Source organism: Anomaloglossus baeobatrachus, chromosome 3 (genome assembly GCF_048569485.1).
Source record: "Anomaloglossus baeobatrachus isolate aAnoBae1 chromosome 3, aAnoBae1.hap1, whole genome shotgun sequence".
In the NCBI taxonomy this organism is placed as follows: Eukaryota; Metazoa; Chordata; class Amphibia; order Anura; family Aromobatidae; genus Anomaloglossus; species Anomaloglossus baeobatrachus.
This window is the reverse complement of record NC_134355.1, coordinates 298,907,590-298,925,708: the sequence shown is the minus strand read 5'-3', so window position 1 is coordinate 298,925,708 and position 18,119 is coordinate 298,907,590. Positions and strand designations below refer to the sequence as shown.

The 18,119-nt window shown below is 41.7% G+C and overlaps 1 protein-coding gene across 50 annotated transcripts in view; it reads right to left on the bottom strand.

Moving 5' to 3' along the window:
• TRDN (triadin) overlaps positions 1-18,119 on the bottom strand; it is a 1,152,170-nt gene that overhangs the window by 862,115 nt on the left and 271,936 nt on the right. For 49 of the 50 annotated variants that reach the window (XM_075339946.1, XM_075339974.1, XM_075339964.1 and 46 more), the window contains 3 exons: positions 16,220-16,276; positions 13,010-13,066; positions 11,315-11,371 (listed from right to left, as the gene is read on the bottom strand). In XM_075339946.1, coding sequence (XP_075196061.1) covers positions 11,315-11,371; positions 13,010-13,066; positions 16,220-16,276 — 171 coding nt within the window. The remainder of the gene's footprint in view (positions 1-11,314; positions 11,372-13,009; positions 13,067-16,219; positions 16,277-18,119) is intronic. The other variant, XM_075339972.1, reaches the window with a different exon arrangement.

The window sequence follows — 18,119 nt, the reverse complement described above, 5'->3', positions numbered from 1 at the left end:
AGGGCGCATAGTAGCAGGCGAAATGTTGAGCAAGGTGCAGGAGAACATGAAGAAATGGAGGACGAACTGTCCATGGACATGGAAGACTCAGCGGATGAGGGAGACCTTGGTCAAATTTCAGTTGAAAGAGGTTGGGGGGAGATGTCAGAGGAAGAAAGAACGGGTAGCACCTCTATGCCACAAACACAGCGTGGACTTGGTCCGCATGGCTGCGCAAGACACATGAGTGCCTTTTTGTTGCACTACCTCCAACATGACAGTCGTATTGTCAAAATTAGAAGTGATGATGACTACTGGATTGCCACACTATTAGATCCCCGGTACAAGTCCAAATTTTGTGACATAATTCCAGCCATAGAAAGGGACGCACGTATGCAGGAGTATCAGCAGAAGCTGTTACTCGATCTTAGCTCGGCTTTTCCACCAAACAACCGTGCAGATGCAGGGAGGGAATCTCCCAGTTGTAACTTGACAAACATGGGACGGTCTCGTCATCTTCAACAGTCTACCCGTACCAGTAGGACCGTATCTGGTGCCGGTAACAGCAATTTTATGGAATCTTTTCATAATTTTTTTAGACCCTCTTTTGCAAGGCCACCAGAGACAACAAGTCTGACACATACTCAACGGCTGGAGAGGATGATACAGGAGTATCTCCAAATGAACATCGATGCCATGACTGTGCAACTGGAGCCTTGCTCCTTTTGGGCTTCAAACCTAGAAAAATGGCCAGAGCTCGCAACTTACGCCTTGGAGATTTTGTCGTGTCCAGCTGCCAGCGTTGTCTCTGAACGTGTATTCAGTGCTGCTGGGTGTGTGCTGACAGATAAGCGCACGCGTCTGTCCAGTGACAATGTGGACAGACTGACGTTCATCAAAATGAACAAGTCATGGATCCAGAAGGAATTTACTACCCCTGTGTCATCCTGGGGAGAGTAAATGCTTGTTGATTTGGAATGTGCTTGATGCAAATCAAAACATCCTGTTTGCAACTAGGGCCCAAATCCTGCCACTGATGGGGTGGGTGTCTGTGTGGCCCAATTTTTGGAAAAAAGGGAGACTCCGCTTGGAGTAACCCTTGCTTACATCGTTTTTAAAAGAAGCCAAGATGAACAAGTCATGGGTCAGCAAAGACTTTATCTACCTACCCCGGTGTCATCATGGGGACGGATAAGAATGGCGTATTTTTGAATGTGCTTGATGCAAATCAAAACATCCTGTTTGCAACTAGGGCCCAAGTGCTGCCACTGATGGGGTGGGTGTCTGTGTGGCCCAATTTTTGGAAAAAAGGGAGACTCCGCTTGGAGTAACCCTTGCTTGCTGTGTTTTTAAAAGAAGCCAAGATGAACAGAGCTGGGATCAGGAAAGACTTTGCTACCTACCCCGGTGTCATCCTGGGGACGGATAAGAATGGCGTATTTTTGAATGTGCTTGATGCAAATGTAGCTGTGAAGTGTACAACTAGGGCACAAGTGCTGCCACTGAATGGGTGGGTGTGTGTGGGGCACAATTTTTGGAAAAAAAGGGAGACTCCGCTTGGAGTAACCCTTGCTTACATTGTTTTTAAAAGAAGCCAAGATGAACAAGTCATGGGTCAGCAAAGACTTTATCTACCTACCCCGGTGTCATCCTGGGGACGGATAAGAATGGCGTATTTTTGAATGTGCTTGATGCAAATCAAAACATCCTGTTCGCAACTAGGGCCCAAGTGCTGCCACTGATGGGGTGGGTGTCTGTGTGGCCCAATTTTTGGAAAAAAGGGAGACTCCGCTTGGAGTAACCCTTGCTTGCTGTGTTTTTAAAAGAAGCCAAGATGAACAGAGCTGGGATCAGGAAAGACTTTGCTACCTACCCCGGTGTCATCCTGGGGACGGATAAGAATGGCGTATTTTTGAATGTGCTTGATGCAAATGTAGCTGTGAAGTGTACAACTAGGGCACAAGTGCTGCCACTGAATGGGTGGGTGTGTGTGGGGCACAATTTTTGGAAAAAAAGGGAGACTCCGCTTGGAGTAACCCTTGCTTGCTGTGTTTTTAAAAGAAGCCAAGATGAACAGAGCTGGGATCAGGAAAGACTTTGCTACCTACCCCGGTGTCATCCTGGGGACGGATAAGAATGGCGTATTTTTGAATGTGCTTGATGCAAATGTAGCTGTGAAGTGTACAACTAGGGCACAAGTGCTGCCACTGAATGGGTGGGTGTGTGTGGGGCACAATTTTTGGAAAAAAAGGGAGACTCCGCTTGGAGTAACCCTTGCTTGCTGTGTTTTTAAAAGAAGCCAAGATGAACAGAGCTGGGATCAGGAAAGACTTTGCTACCTACCCCGGTGTCATCCTGGGGACGGATAAGAATGGCGTATTTTTGAATGTGCTTGATGCAAATGTAGCTGTGAAGTGTACAACTAGGGCACAAGTGCTGCCACTGAATGGGTGGGTGTGTGTGGGGCACAATTTTTGGAAAAAAAGGGAGACTCCGCTTGGAGTAACCCTTGCTTACATTGTTTTTAAAAGAAGCCAAGATGAACAAGTCATGGGTCAGCAAAGACTTTATCTACCTACCCCGGTGTCATCCTGGGGACGGATAAGAATGGCGTATTTTTGAATGTGCTTGATGCAAATCAAAACATCCTGTTTGCAACTAGGGCCCAAGTGCTGCCACTGATGGGGTGGGTGTCTGTGTGGACCAATTTTTGGAAAAAAGGGAGACTCCGCTTGGAGTAACCCTTGCTTGCTGTGTTTTTAAAAGAAGCCAAGATGAACAGAGCTGGGATCAGGAAAGACTTTGCTACCTACCCCGGTGTCATCCTGGGGACGGATAAGAATGGCGTATTTTTGAATGTGCTTGATGCAAATGTAGCTGTGAAGTGTACAACTAGGGCACAAGTGCTGCCACTGAATGGGTGGGTGTGTGTGGGGCACAATTTTTGGAAAAAAAGGGAGACTCCGCTTGGAGTAACCCTTGCTTGCTGTGTTTTTAAAAGAAGCCAAGATGAACAGAGCTGGGATCAGGAAAGACTTTGCTACCTACCCCGGTGTCATCCTGGGGACGGATAAGAATGGCGTATTTTTGAATGTGCTTGATGCAAATGTAGCTGTGAAGTGTACAACTAGGGCACAAGTGCTGCCACTGAATGGGTGGGTGTGTGTGGGGCACAATTTTTGGAAAAAAAGGGAGACTCCGCTTGGAGTAACCCTTGCTTACATTGTTTTTAAAAGAAGCCAAGATGAACAAGTCATGGGTCAGCAAAGACTTTATCTACCTACCCCGGTGTCATCCTGGGGACGGATAAGAATGGCGTATTTTTGAATGTGCTTGATGCAAATCAAAACATCCTGTTTGCAACTAGGGCCCAAGTGCTGCCACTGATGGGGTGGGTGTCTGTGTGGCCCAATTTTTGGAAAAAAGGGAGACTCCGCTTGGAGTAACCCTTGCTTGCTGTGTTTTTAAAAGAAGCCAAGATGAACAGAGCTGGGATCAGGAAAGACTTTGCTACCTACCCCGGTGTCATCCTGGGGACGGATAAGAATGGCGTATTTTTGAATGTGCTTGATGCAAATCAAAACATCCTGTTTGCAACTAGGGCCCAAGTGCTGCCACTGATGGGGTGGGTGTCTGTGTGGCCCAATTTTTGGAAAAAAGGGAGACTCCGCTTGGAGTAACCCTTGCTTGCTGTGTTTTTAAAAGAAGCCAAGATGAACAGAGCTGGGATCAGGAAAGACTTTGCTACCTACCCCGGTGTCATCCTGGGGACGGATAAGAATGGCGTATTTTTGAATGTGCTTGATGCAAATGTAGCTGTGAAGTGTACAACTAGGGCACAAGTGCTGCCACTGAATGGGTGGGTGTGTGTGGGGCACAATTTTTGGAAAAAAAGGGAGACTCCGCTTGGAGTAACCCTTGCTTGCTGTGTTTTTAAAAGAAGCCAAGATGAACAGAGCTGGGATCAGGAAAGACTTTGCTACCTACCCCGGTGTCATCCTGGGGACGGATAAGAATGGCGTATTTTTGAATGTGCTTGATGCAAATCAAAACATCCTGTTTGCAACTAGGGCCCAAGTGCTGCCACTGATGGGGTGGGTGTCTGTGTGGCCCAATTTTTGGAAAAAAGGGAGACTCCGCTTGGAGTAACCCTTGCTTGCTGTGTTTTTAAAAGAAGCCAAGATGAACAGAGCTGGGATCAGGAAAGACTTTGCTACCTACCCCGGTGTCATCCTGGGGACGGATAAGAATGGCGTATTTTTGAATGTGCTTGATGCAAATGTAGCTGTGAAGTGTACAACTAGGGCACAAGTGCTGCCACTGAATGGGTGGGTGTGTGTGGGGCACAATTTTTGGAAAAAAAGGGAGACTCCGCTTGGAGTAACCCTTGCTTGCTGTGTTTTTAAAAGAAGCCAAGATGAACAGAGCTGGGATCAGGAAAGACTTTGCTACCTACCCCGGTGTCATCCTGGGGACGGATACGAATGGCGTATTTTTGAATGTGCTTGATGCAAATCTAGCTGTGAAGTGTACAACTGGGGCACAACTGCTGCCACTGAAGGGGTGGGTGTGTGTGGGGCCCAATGTTTGGAAAAAAGGGAGACTCCGCTTGGAGTAACCCTTGCTTGCTGTGTTTTTAAAAGAAGCCAAGATGAACAGAGCTGGGATCAGGAAAGACTTTGCTACCTATCCCGGTGTCATGCTGGGGACGGTTAATTATGGCGTATTTTTGAATGTGCTTGATGCAAATCTAGCTGTGAATTGTACAACTGGGGCCCAACTGCTGCCACTGAATGGGTGGGTGTGTGTGGGGCCCAATTTTTGGAAAAAAAGGGAGACTACGCTTGGAGTCACCTTGCGGTGTTTTACATGATTTTAGAATGGCGTGCCATGCCTATATCTGTGTGTCCTCCTCTTTTTCCTTGTCCAGCTGTTTTGTTTTCGCATGAGTATATGTCCTTGTCACTTTCCCATGTGTTTGAGTTGTTTGTCACCTTTTGGACACCTTTGAGGGTGTTTTCTAGGTGTTTTACTGTGTTTGTGATTGCCTGCCATTGTTTCCTATGCAGTTCGAGTTCGGTTCGTCGAACGTTCGACGAGCCGAACTCGAACGGCACCTCCGTTCGGCGAACCGACCTCGAGCCGAACCGGGACCGGTTCGCTCATCTCTATTCATGAGGTGTTTTTCAGCAAATTTAACTCTGGCCTGTCTATTTTTGGAATTGATGAATGGTTTGCATCTAGATGTTAAACCTTTGTATTTACTTTCATGGAGTCTTCTCTTTACTGTTGACTTAGAGACAGCTACACCTACTTCACTGAGAGTGTTCTGGACTTCAGTTGATGTTGTGAACTGGTTCTTCTTCACCAAAGAAAGTATGCGGCGATCATCCACCACTGTTGTCATCCGTGGACGCCCAGGCCTTTTTGAGTTCCCAAGCTCACCAGTCAATTCCTTTTTTCTCAGAATGTACCCAACTGTTGATTTTGCTACTCCAAGCATGTCTGCTATCTCTCTGATGGATTTTTTCTTTTTTTTCAGCCTCAGGATGTTCTGCTTCACCTCAATTGAGAGTTCCTTAGACCGCATGTTGTCTGGTCACAGCAACAACTTCCAAATTTAAAACCACACACCTGTAATCAACCCCAGACCTTTTAACTACTTCATTGATTACAGGTTAACGAGGGAGATGCGTTCAGAGTTAATTGCAGCCCTTAGAGTCCCTTGTCCAATTACTTTTAGTCCCTTGAAAAAGAGGAGGCTATGCATTACAGAGCTATGATTCCTAAACCCTTTCTCCGATTTGGATGTGGAAACTCTCATATTGCAGCTGGGAATGTGCACTTTCAGCCCATATTATATATATAATTGTATTTCTGAACATGATTTTGTAAACAGCTAAAATAACAAAACTTGTGTCACTGTCCAAATATTTCTGGCCCTGACTGTATGTGTGGTGAGATGTGTGCTGAGGGTGGTATATGTGTTCAAGTACGTGGTAGTGTGTGGCGCATTTTGTGTGTGTGTTCATATCCCAGAATGTGGCGATTATCCCATGTCGGGGCCCCACCTTAGCAACTGTACGGTATATACTCTTTGGCGCCATCGCTCTCATTCTTTAAGTCCTCCTTGTTCACATCTGGCAGCAGTCAATTTTCCCCACAACACTTTTCGTTTCACTTTTTCCCCATTATGTAGATAGGGGCAAAATTGATTGGTAAATTGGAACGCTCAGGGTTAAAATTTTGCCTCACATCATAGCACCCGGCGCTGCCCGGGATAGTAATTGTCTCTCTGTTTCTCTCCCTTTCTCTGTCTGTCTCCCCCTCTGTATATATCTCTCTGTCTCTCTCTCTATCTCTTTGTCTGTCTGTCTCTTTCCCTGTCTGTCTCTGTCTCTTTCTCCTTCTGTCTCAATCTCTTTCCCTGTCTGTCTATCTATCTATCTGTTTCCCTGTCTGTCTATCTATCTCTGTCACTTTCCCTGTCTGTCTCTTTCCCTCTCTTTCCCTGTCTGTCTCTTTCCCTCTCTTTCCCTGTCTGTCTCTTTCCCTGTCAGTCTGTTTCTTTGTCTGTGTCTGTCTCTTTGTGTCTGTCTCTTACCCTGTCTATGTCTGTTTCTTACCCTGTCTGTGTCTGCCTCTTTCCCTGTCTGTGTCTACCTCTTTCCCTGTCTGTGTCTGTCTCTTTCCCTGTCAGTCTGTCTCTTTGTCTGTGTCTGTCTCTTTGTGTCTGTCTCTTACCCTGTCTATGTCTGTTTCTTACCCTGTCTGCCTCTTTCCCTGTCTGTGTCTGTCTCTTTCCCTGGCTGCATTGTGACATGCCAACATTCCATATAAGGGCGTGGCTGCGCATTCTTTTGAAGTTCTGGCTGCACTGTGGCTCCCAGCTCCATTCACTTTAATGGAGGCAGGTTGTTTGGTGAATAACTGTAAAGAGCGGGGTTAAAATTTCCCCTCAAAACATAGCCTATGACGCTCTTGGGGTCCTGAAGTGTGAGTGTGCAAACTTTTGTGGCTGTAGCTGCGACGGTGCAGATGCCAATCCCGGACATACACACATACACACATACATACACACATTCAGCTTTATATATTAGATATACACTGTAGATACATATATACAGTATATATTAACATTGATGCTGAGCAATTAAAAAATGTCTCACTTTATTTGTGATCACGTGACCAAGTGTTTAATTTGTATAAAGGGAAACTTTGATCATTTAAGGGCATGTATCTTTAATGATATAACCTTTTAATTAGTACAGGTACATATATACTGTAAATGTGGTTTTCAAATTTTAAAGTTATCGATCTGGGTTTTGTCGCAATTAACCCCTTTACGACCGCCGATACACCTTTTAACGGCGGTAAATAAGGGTACTTTTTCCGATCCGCCGCTTTTTAACGGCGGTCGTAAAAAAGGGTCTAGCGCCCCCCAGAGTCAGAAAATTTCCGGGGTCTCAGCTGCCGGGGGTAGCTGAGACCCTGGAGATCATGATTCGGGCCGGTTTTTCCGGTCCCCGCTCACCTGATGACCGGTATACACCGTATACCGATCATCAAGTTATAGTAAATGACCGCGCCGGTAAAAAATGATTTATCTCCCATCTGGCATGATCAAACATGCCAGATGGGAGATAAATCTTTTTCCCGGTTCCCTCCGGTCCCCCGGTATCCCCAAAGTGCCCCCCCCGACCCCCAACCCCCTCCCGAAAATCCAAGATGGCCGCGCGCACCGGCGATCACAGCAGCGCGCCGGCCGCATTTCCACTGTTCCTATGGTTTCTGTCGTATGTGCCATAACACATACGACAGAAACCTGCTCCCTAGGCCCCGCCGGGTCCCCCCCTACCCCCCCCTGGTGTCCCCCGGTGTCCCCCGGTGTCATACATACCTGTCGGAGCCCTGATCCCCCGCGGCCCCCTCCTCCGGCTCCTTCTCTGCAGACTCCGGTCACATGAGCAGAGCGCAGCTGTCAGCTTCCTGTGTTCAGGACGCTGGCTGCTCGCACTCTGCAGCTGTGACCCAGGGAGGGTGGGTGCAGATTCTTTGCACCCACTCTCCTAAAATGGAGGGTCTGCCCTCCTAGAAAATGGGGGATACGTTCCCTGAACGTGTCCCCCATATTCTAGAAGGTCCAGAGGCGACGTGGGACATCCAAATGGATTATTGTGGATTTTTTTTTTTTCTTTTCAATAAATTGGTCAATCAGGGAATGTTTGGGGGAGTGTTTTTTCAAATAAATTTTTTTTTGTTGTCAATTTTTTTTTTTATTACTGTCAATTAGTTATGTCGGGTATCTGATAGACGCCGTGACATAACTAATTGCTGGGCTTGATGCCAGGTGACATTACACACCTGGTATCAACCCCATTCATTACCCCGTTAGCCAACGCACCAGGGCGCGGGATGAGCTGGGGCGAAGCGCCAGAATTGGCGCATCTAATGGATGCGCCACTTCTGGGGCGGCTGCGGCCTGCTATTTTTAGGCTGGGAAGAGTCCAATAACCGTGGCTCTTCCCATCCTGAGAATACCAGACCCCAGCTGTCAGCTTCACCTTGGCTGGTGATCTAATTTGGGGGGACCCCACGTTTGTTTTTTTTTTTTAATTATTTATTTATAAATAATTAAAAAAAAAAAACAGCTTGGGGAGCCCTCCAAATTGATCACCAGACAAGATGAAGCTGTCAGCTGTGGTTTGCAGGCTACAGCTGTCTGCTTTACCCTAGCTGGCTATCAAAAATAGGGGGGACCCCACGTCATTTATTTTAATTCTTTTTTTTTTTTTTTGGGCTAAATACAAGGCTAGGCATCCTTTAGTGTCACATGAAAGGCAGGTAAGGAGAGGTTCCTCGCTTCTGCGGTGTCACACATAGCGATGTGTGCTGCCGCAGGAGCGACGAACTACATCGTTACTGCTGCAGTAACGATAATCGAGAATGGACCCCCATGTCACCGATGAGCGATTTTGCACGTTTTTGCAACGATGCAAAATCGCTCATCGGTGTCACACGCAGCAACATCGCTAATGCGGCCGGATGTGCGTCACCAATTCCGTGACCCTAACGACTCCGCATTAGCGATGTCGCAGCGTGTAAAGCCCCCTTAACAGTGAGAAATTTTTTGATACAGCAACAGTTTTGTGAAGTACCTGTGGATTCAAAATGTTTACTATACTCCTGAATAAAATCCTTGAGGGGTCCAGTTTCCAAAATGAGGTCACTTGTGGGGGGTTTCTGATGTATAGGTGCCCAAGGGGCCCTGCTAATGTGACATGGTGCGCGCAATTTACTTCAACTTTTCCAAAATTCAAATGGTGCTCCTTCCATTCCAAGCCCTCCCATTTATCCAAACAAAGGTTTTTGGCCACATGTGTGGTATCCCTGCGCTCACAAGAAATTAGATAACAACCTGTGGGGTACACGTTTTGTTGTTGCCTCTTGAAAAAGTGAAAAATGTGTCGCTAAATCAACATTTTTGTGAAAAAAATGAAAATTTCAATATGGCAACCTAAGCTTATCAAATTCTGTGAAGTATTCGTGGATTCAAAATGCTCAATATACACCTAGATTAAAGCCTTGAGGGGTCTTATTTCCAGAATGGGGTCACTTGTGGGGGACCTCCACTGCTTAGGCACCTCAGGGGTTCTCCTAATGCAACATGGCGTCCGCTATTGATTCCAGCCAATTTTGCAGTCAAATTGCACTCCTTCTCTTCTGAGCCCTGTAGTGTGCCCAAACAGTTGATTTCCACCACATACAAGATATCAACAAACTCAGGAGAAATTGCGCAATAAATTTCATGGTGATTTTTTTCCTGTTACCCTTGTGAAAAAAAAAGCTACCTGGTTGAAGTAACAATTTTGTGGTAAAATTTTATTTTTTTATTTTCATGGCTCAACGTTATAAACTTCTGTAAAGCACCTGGGGGTTCAGGGTACTCACCAAACATCAAGATAAATTCCTTGAGGGGCCTAGTTTCCAATATGGGGTCACTTGTGGTGTTTTTTTGCTGTTTACGTACCTTAGGGGTCCTCCAAATGCGACATGGTGCCCGCAATCTTTTTCAGCCAAATTTCCTTTCCAAAATTCAAATATTGCTCCTTCCGTTCCAAGCCCTCCCATTTCTCCAAACAAAGGTTTCAGACCACAAGTGAGGTATCACCGCGCTCATAAAAAAGTGGGTAACAAACATTGGGGTCACATTTTTGGAATTACCTCTTGAAAAAGTGAAAAAATTGATGCTAAAGCAACATTTTTGAGAAAAAAATGAAAATTTTCAATGTGACAACGTAACGTTATCAAAATCTGTGAAGTACCTGTGGATCCAAAATGCTCACTATACCCCTAGATAGAAGCCTTAAGGGGTCTAGTTTCCAAAATGGTGTCACTTGTAAGGGGTTTCTGCTGTTTAGGTACCTTGGCGGACATGTAAATGCAACATGGTGCCCGCAATCTATTTCAGCCAAATTTGCTTTCCAAAATTCAAATATTGCTCCTTCTGTTCCGAGCCCTCCCATTTGTCCAAACAAAGGTTTCTGACCACATGTGGGGTATCGGCGCGTTCATAAGAAAGTGGGGAACAAGTTTTGGGGTTCATTTTGTTGTGTTATTTCTTCTAAAAGTGAACAAATTTGGGGTAGAGCAACATTTTAGGTAAAATTTTATTTTTTGCTTTTTTTCATTCCACTTTGCTTTAGTTCCTGTGAAGCACCTGAAGGGTTAATAAACTTCTTGGATGTGGTTTTGAGTACTTTGAGGCGTGCTGTTTTGAGAATGGTGTCACTTTTAGGTATTTTCTGTCACTTAGGCCTCTCAAAGTCACTTCAAATGTGATGTGGTCCCTAAAAAAATGGTTTTGTGAATTTTGTTGAAAAAATGGGAAATTGCTGATGAACTTTGACCCCTTCTAACTTCCTAACCCCAAAACATTTTGCTTCAGAAATTGCGCTAATGTAAAGTAGACATGTGGGAAATGTTATTTATTAACTGTTTTGTGTGACATAACTCTCTGGGTTAAGGGCATAAAAATTAAAAGTTTGAAAATTGCAAAATTTTCAAAATTTTCATCAAATTTCCGATTTTTTCACAAATAAAAGCAAAAAATATCGTTCTAAATTTATAACTATCATGAAGTACAATATGTCACGAAAAAACAATGTCAGAATCACCGGGATCCGTTGAAGCGTTCCAGAGTTATGACCTCATAAAGTGACACTGGTCAGAATTGCAAAAAATGGCCTGGTCATTAAGTACAAAACTGGCTTCGTCCTTAAGGGGTTAATAACCACTTTTTTAATATCTGTATGTCAGAATTCCAAGCACTAACCTTTGGCTGGAGCTTTTTTCTCAGGTTTTACAAGTTTTTCTGGTTCTGCTTTTTTAGCTATTAAATAGAGAAATAATGTTAATGTTATTTTATTAAATATTAAGTAGCTTTATTTTCTCTTCTCCAATCTTATAAAGGGTGCATATATGACTGGATGGGTGTTCTACAATGGAATGTAAAAGGGCACATGGAACACTAGGCCGCTACTCATTAGCTGTTAAATATAATTATTTTCAGGACCACATCACATGTTTTACAATTAGATGTTTATTGGCCAAGTAATCAAATAGGATAACAATGTTCAGCAGTAATAAGCCTAATAACTATATTTGTAATCCTTGCAGTAAATTTGGAACAGATTACATGTATGTATCAATTATATCTTCATTATATACAAGGTGGATGTCACCAGACTTCAAAATAAAAATTATAACTCTTAAAATGGCCTTATAATGCTTTTTAAAGTTTAAACTGAATCTTTGCCTACATGGTCTGATTGACAAGTTCTTCAGTGTCCATCCTCATTGCTGTTAAGGTAGTTTCACACAACCGTCAAAAATGTGTCAGTTTCATTGAGAAAAGTAGGATGATTTTTTTCTCACTTGTCCTCTGTGTGCAGTCCATATGTAATCCATATTTTGTTTTACCACAAAAGCCTTTAGGGGCATTTACAGTCTCCTATGTTAAAGAATTGCAGTGTATCCATAAAAATCGGATGCCATCCTACCTAGCGCTCTACCTCCTGTCCCTCTTGTCCCCCCTCTTCTTATGCAGGAATCCTTACTGTCCCTTGCCTTTAAGAAGTTGGCCTCCTATACACACAACTCTTCACACCCCCATCTGTTCCTTTCCCTGAACCTTACTCATCCTAAGCCTTCTTTTAACCCTCTTTTCTTCACCCTTCCCCCATACCACTTCACACAGATTGTATACCTGACTGTTTTATGGAATTGTTCACTCAAGAAGTTCCATTGTTGATCACACTTTGTTATAAATCCATAAATACTTAATTGGGACACTATTAAAGAATGAGGATAGACGGATTAAATTCTTGGAACTGCGTTTCACAATCCACATCACTATCTGAAGAGCCGTATACCAACTCGGTACGCACTACTCTTCTAAGTTAAGTTGTCCAGTACAATGTCATCGTGAGTGTTCAATATTTGATTGTAAGTTCTATGTACAATGTGTTTTTTGCCTGATATTAATAAAAAGAATATTGAAAAAAAATGAGAATATCATTCTGTTGCATCTGATTTTTTTCTTGCACATGTAGATGTAAATGGCTGAGTCTCATCCGATCTCTGGAGGAATATTGTGCATGATAGATTTTGTCATTTACAAAAAATGGTCAACTGCCCAGCCCCATATAATAACATGGGTAAGTGTGCTATGCGATAAAAAATTGCATAGCACATGTTCAAATTTTGCAGTAATGTGAGCGAGCCCTTAGACTCACAAAATATTTATTTTATTAATATTTAATAAATATTATTTATTATTTATTTATTTATTATAAAGCCATTTTTTCAGATTTTCAAAGTATTCCAGTTTCATCACCTTAAAGAGATTTATTTAATAATGTTTTCAGTTTGTATTGTAAATCTGGTGCTTTAATAAATGTGTAATAATTGATAAAAAATAAATAAAACCTTTTAATCATTTAAAAAAATCTAATTTCTGAGCACTAACCTTTGGCAGGGGCTTTTTTCTCAGGTTTTGCAACTTTTTCTGGTTTGGCTTTTGTAACTATTTAAACAAAAAAAAGTTGTCACTGTAAAACATTATCATTGCAAAATAAAAGATGTAATATTTTATGAATTATTTATAAGTGGATTATCATGCTGGAAAATAACATGTGCTCCACTTAGTGTCAATGATCACATTATCATTACAATAAACAGTAGGTGTCCTTATCCCCTAAACACTAGAGGAAAGAAAAATTATATTGTAGCCTAGTAAATACACACCTCATCCTGCTACTGCTTTTCTGGGACAATTTAGTAACATACAGAACACTTTCACTTTGATTAGAATGTAAAAGTTTTAGGCAAGTGTTGAAAATATACTCCAACGTAAAAATCCCTTCAAAAATAAAAGTGTTAATAGTTTATTTCTATAAATTAACAAATTGCAAAAGTAATAAATGAGAGATCTAAATCAGATCAAAGTATAGTGTGACCACCCTTTGCTTTTAAAACAATTTGAAACCATCAATTCCTTTAGATCCGCATGCACACAACTTTTGAAGGATCTTGTTGTGAAGGTTTTTTCTAAAAATGTTGGAAGACTAACCCCAGATCTTTTTTGGATATTGGCTAGCACAAATACTTATGTTTCTTCATGTAATCTCAGACAGACTCAATGATGATAAGATCATGGTTCTGTGTGGGCCCTTTTAACACTTCCAGGACTTCTTTTTTCTGCTAATAAGGGAGATCAAATACCTCAAATATTCGGCTACGCCCATATTTGACAAATAGGTTGCTGCTATTCGACTATTTGTGAATATTCGATGCGAAATGTAAGTATGGGAAATCCGAATAGTTGCCGCATAGCAACTATTCGGGCTGCCCATAGACTTACATTGTGCATCGAATGTTCGCATAGCGGCAACCTATTCATTTAATATTCGTGAAGCCGAATATTGCTGAATATTTGTGATATTCGATCATCCCTACTAATAATATTTATCAAATACATTGGCTGTTTGTTTGGGATTGTCTTACCACAGAATAAATTTGTCCCCCTTATGGTATTTTATGGTGGACATGTATCTGTCTATATTTCTAAATAGATGCAGTTGTCAGCTAAAGTAACTTGTGCTATCATTTCTGAACTAACAGTAACCAGTGGGCAATGGCTATAACTATCTACTATCTGGAGAAGTTTGGCCAGCATCTCCAACTCCATTTTTAGAAATTGTGCCCCAAACAGGCAGGGAACCTGCACCATGTTTAACTGTTGCCTGCACATACTGTTTAGTCTAACACTTTCCAGTTGGATGGCAACAAACTGCCTTCGGTTCCAGCTATATATTTAATAAGTTCACTCATCATTGTGATGGGCAAACTTGCAGATATCTGGGATCTGTGGGACTAAAAAAAAAAAAATTTGGTTCCGGACAGAAATTGATCTCAGATATCTGGCTGGAGTTTTGTCCCCAGAAGTCTACGGGGACCAGAAAAGTGCTTAAAAATGGTGGTAGAAGGGATAGAGGGATTAGATTAAGCACACTATACTTACAGAGTCTCCGATGAGACTATAACTGCTTTTGGATTGCTCACTCTTCTTCCAAGGCCGCTCATTTACTTTCATGCACATTCACTGCTTCCCCTGCCCACTGGCAGTCCTGGTATCTGTGCGGTTCCTCTTATTCAGATACACGGCCAAGATAAGTGCACAGCTGGGGTCTGCAGCCTGTAGCCATATGCTTTATATGTGAGGGGCATCATAATATGGAGGGATCCTACGACAATTTATTTATTTTTATACCATGATAGTGACATGCAGACAGGGTTTGTGATCACGAGCAGTCAGACGCTGCAACACAGATGTTGCGCATCTGACTGCAACCAATCACAGATGCCAGGACTGCTGGTGGGCAGGGGAAGCAGTGAATATGTATCAGGCTAATAAGCAGCTCCGGATATAGAGTGAGTGGCCTGGATGCAGTTACAGCTGCGCCAGAAACTTGGTAAGCATAGCGCATTTGCATTATTTTTATTTTTCCTTTATTTTTTTTATTTCCCGAGTTACTGGACCATGTCATTAGCCGGAGTCCCCTGAGAACTCCGGGCATGGATCCGGCACCCAGACACTTTAGAACTGCGTGGGTCTGGACTTTTACAGTCCAGGTCTGCCCACCACTACTCATTCAGAGCACCTCCTGACACTTTTCTGCACCCCAATTCCTATGTTTCCTGTGTGTTCTTGGGTATTGTAGCTCAGATCCTAATGAAGGGAATGAGAACTGGAATGCAGTTCCCAAGAACATCAACTACAAAGTGTATGGATTCATGGTATTCTACCTCTGTATCTTGTGCACATCTGGCAACAGCTGGTTTTGGAAAAAGTTGAATAGAGGGACAGTAGTGCTGGTCGCCACATCCTTACTCATATAATATTGCTGAACTAACTTAAAGGGAACCTGGCATGCGGAAAAATGCTATTAACCTGCATATATGGGGTTAATCTGCAGGTTAACAGTGTTTGGAGCCTGCATGGAATCTGCACATTAAAGCCCACTGCCGGAAGGAAAATAATTTTAATCCTCATGGCAGACTTCCAGTGTCAATCATGAATCTGGCGCCAGTGAAGGTTCAGTCACCACTCAATGTATAGAGAGTGGCAGCTATAAACATGAACTGCGCACTGATGTCAACCGCTGATCATTAGAGGAAGCTGTCAGTCAGTGCAGGGGGAGGTTACAGCCGCCAAACTGAAGGTGCCACTCCCATGACCTTAACAGGAATGCTGCCTGGAGGAATAAATTTAATTTGCAGGCACCGGGCATGTTCAGAATGCTATTCTCCTGCAGATTAACCCCATATCTACCAGTTAATGTTTTTTTTTCCATGTGAAAGGTTTTCTTAAAGGATCTTTATTCCTTCACTGGCTCTCATTTAACATGTATAGTAGGTCTAGATGACTCTAATGGTCTAAACAGCCCAACATTTTTTTATCTGTATAGAAATGATAATTGACCAAATTTTTGAGTCCATTTGACTGAAACTAATATAACACAAAGTAATAAATAGCAATTAGCTGTACAATAGCCATATATACCTAGACTATGCAATATACCCTTTTTTCATTGCAAACACTACCTCCAAATATTGTATAATGCATGGTCCTCCATGATAAAAAGAATGACTGGTGAGCATAATGTTGTTTACTAACCTTTGGTAGGAGCTTGTTTGTCAGCCTTTTCCTTTTGTTCCTTCTCTTTAGAAATTGCTGGAATAAAAAGTTCAGACATGTACGGTAAAATAAAAAATGTTTCCACTAATTTTTATGGCTGATATAATTCAGTTTTTAGGATCAAGTGCTTGCAATAATGATTTCCATAATAAACAATGTTTTGTGGATGTCTTAACTCCTTAAAGACTCGCCTATTAGAAAAAGCTCATGTTCACAGAGCAGAGTATATGAATAGGTAACTTATTACTTATTTTTATTAACTTTTTATGAGGAGAAAAAGAAAAATATCCATTACTTTTTTTGTTTTTCAACATTTCATGTTTTTTAGTATTCACATGCTGCACAAAAAAGGTGCTAACTATTTTGTGGATCAGCACAATTATATTGAAACCTAATTAATGTAACTTTTTATGTTTTGCTACTTTTATACAATAAATTCACAGTTTGAAAAAATCATTTGTTTTTAATATTTTAATATTTTAAGACCCATAAGTTGTTGAATCTTCTGTCAAATGAGCTGTAAAAGGGCTTATTTTTTGCAAAATAATGTGGTTTTCTGTTATATTATTTTCTGGTATATATGACTTTTTGATTACTTTTTATTATACTTTTTTTGTTGAAATGTACAGCAAAAACTGCAATTCTGGAATTTATTTTTGTTTTTTTATAACACTATTCAATATTCCACTTAATTTTCATGTTAATTTTATTCTGCAAGTCAACCCAATAATATAAATACCTAATGATACAATTTATTCATATATTACTATTGTCCCACAATGAAAAATTAGTTTTTACAAAATTATTTTTTGTGGAGGAGATTCAACACATTTCAAGATCTATATATTTAGGATTATATCATAGACCGTTTTGTAATAATTTAGTAATTTTTTCCCACAGTTTATTGACACCATCACTCTCCCAAGCATCTAAATTTTATATTAACATGTCTTTGGAATTTGACGTAAAATTTAGGAAACCCATTGAAAACACACAAACAACCTCCTTGCAGATGTTGTACTTGGTAAAACTTGAACCCAAGACCCCAGTGATACAAAGGAACAGCACAAATGACTTGGCCACCATGCTAACCCACTGTAGGATGGCTTATATTTTGGTAAGAACCCAGGACCCCAGTGATACAAAGCAACAGCACAATTGACTGGGCCACCATGCTAACGCACTGTATGATGGCTTATATTTTGGTAAGAACCCAGGACCCCAGTGATACAAAGTAACAGCAACAAATGACTGGACCACCATGCTAACTCACTGTATGATGGCTTATATTTTGCAAGAACCAAGGACCCCAGTGATATAAAGCCACAGCACAAATGACTGGGCCACCATGCTAACTCACTGTAGGAGGGCTTATATTTTGTAAGGCAAGCTGAAGTTTTCGCTTGACTATTTTTGTCTACATACATTGTTTTGATTAATTTGTAATTCATTTTTTGGCATGGTAAGAAAATCCAGCAATTCTTGTATTTTTTTTAAATATTTTTTCTTATGGCAAACATCATATAAATTTATTAGATTTTGCTCCTTATCCACCAAAAAAAATCACTTTTTAATGAATATTTATATTTTGTATTTGCATCATGTTCTGAAAGCCAAGCCTTTTTAATTTGTAGTTTGCTGAACTGTACGAGAACTTAATTTTGCATAACAAACTGTAGTATTTATTAGAATCATTTTTGAATACATAATCTTTATTAGTCGCCAAAGGGGTTTTTAAAATGTAATCTAATTATTGTGTTAGTAACACACAGCACTCCCTTAGCAATATACTGTCAATGCTTGACTGACAATTAGCCTATTAGGCTCTGCCCTTAAATGCTCTGGTGCATGGCGGACCTTGAAGCTTTTGTCAGGCCTT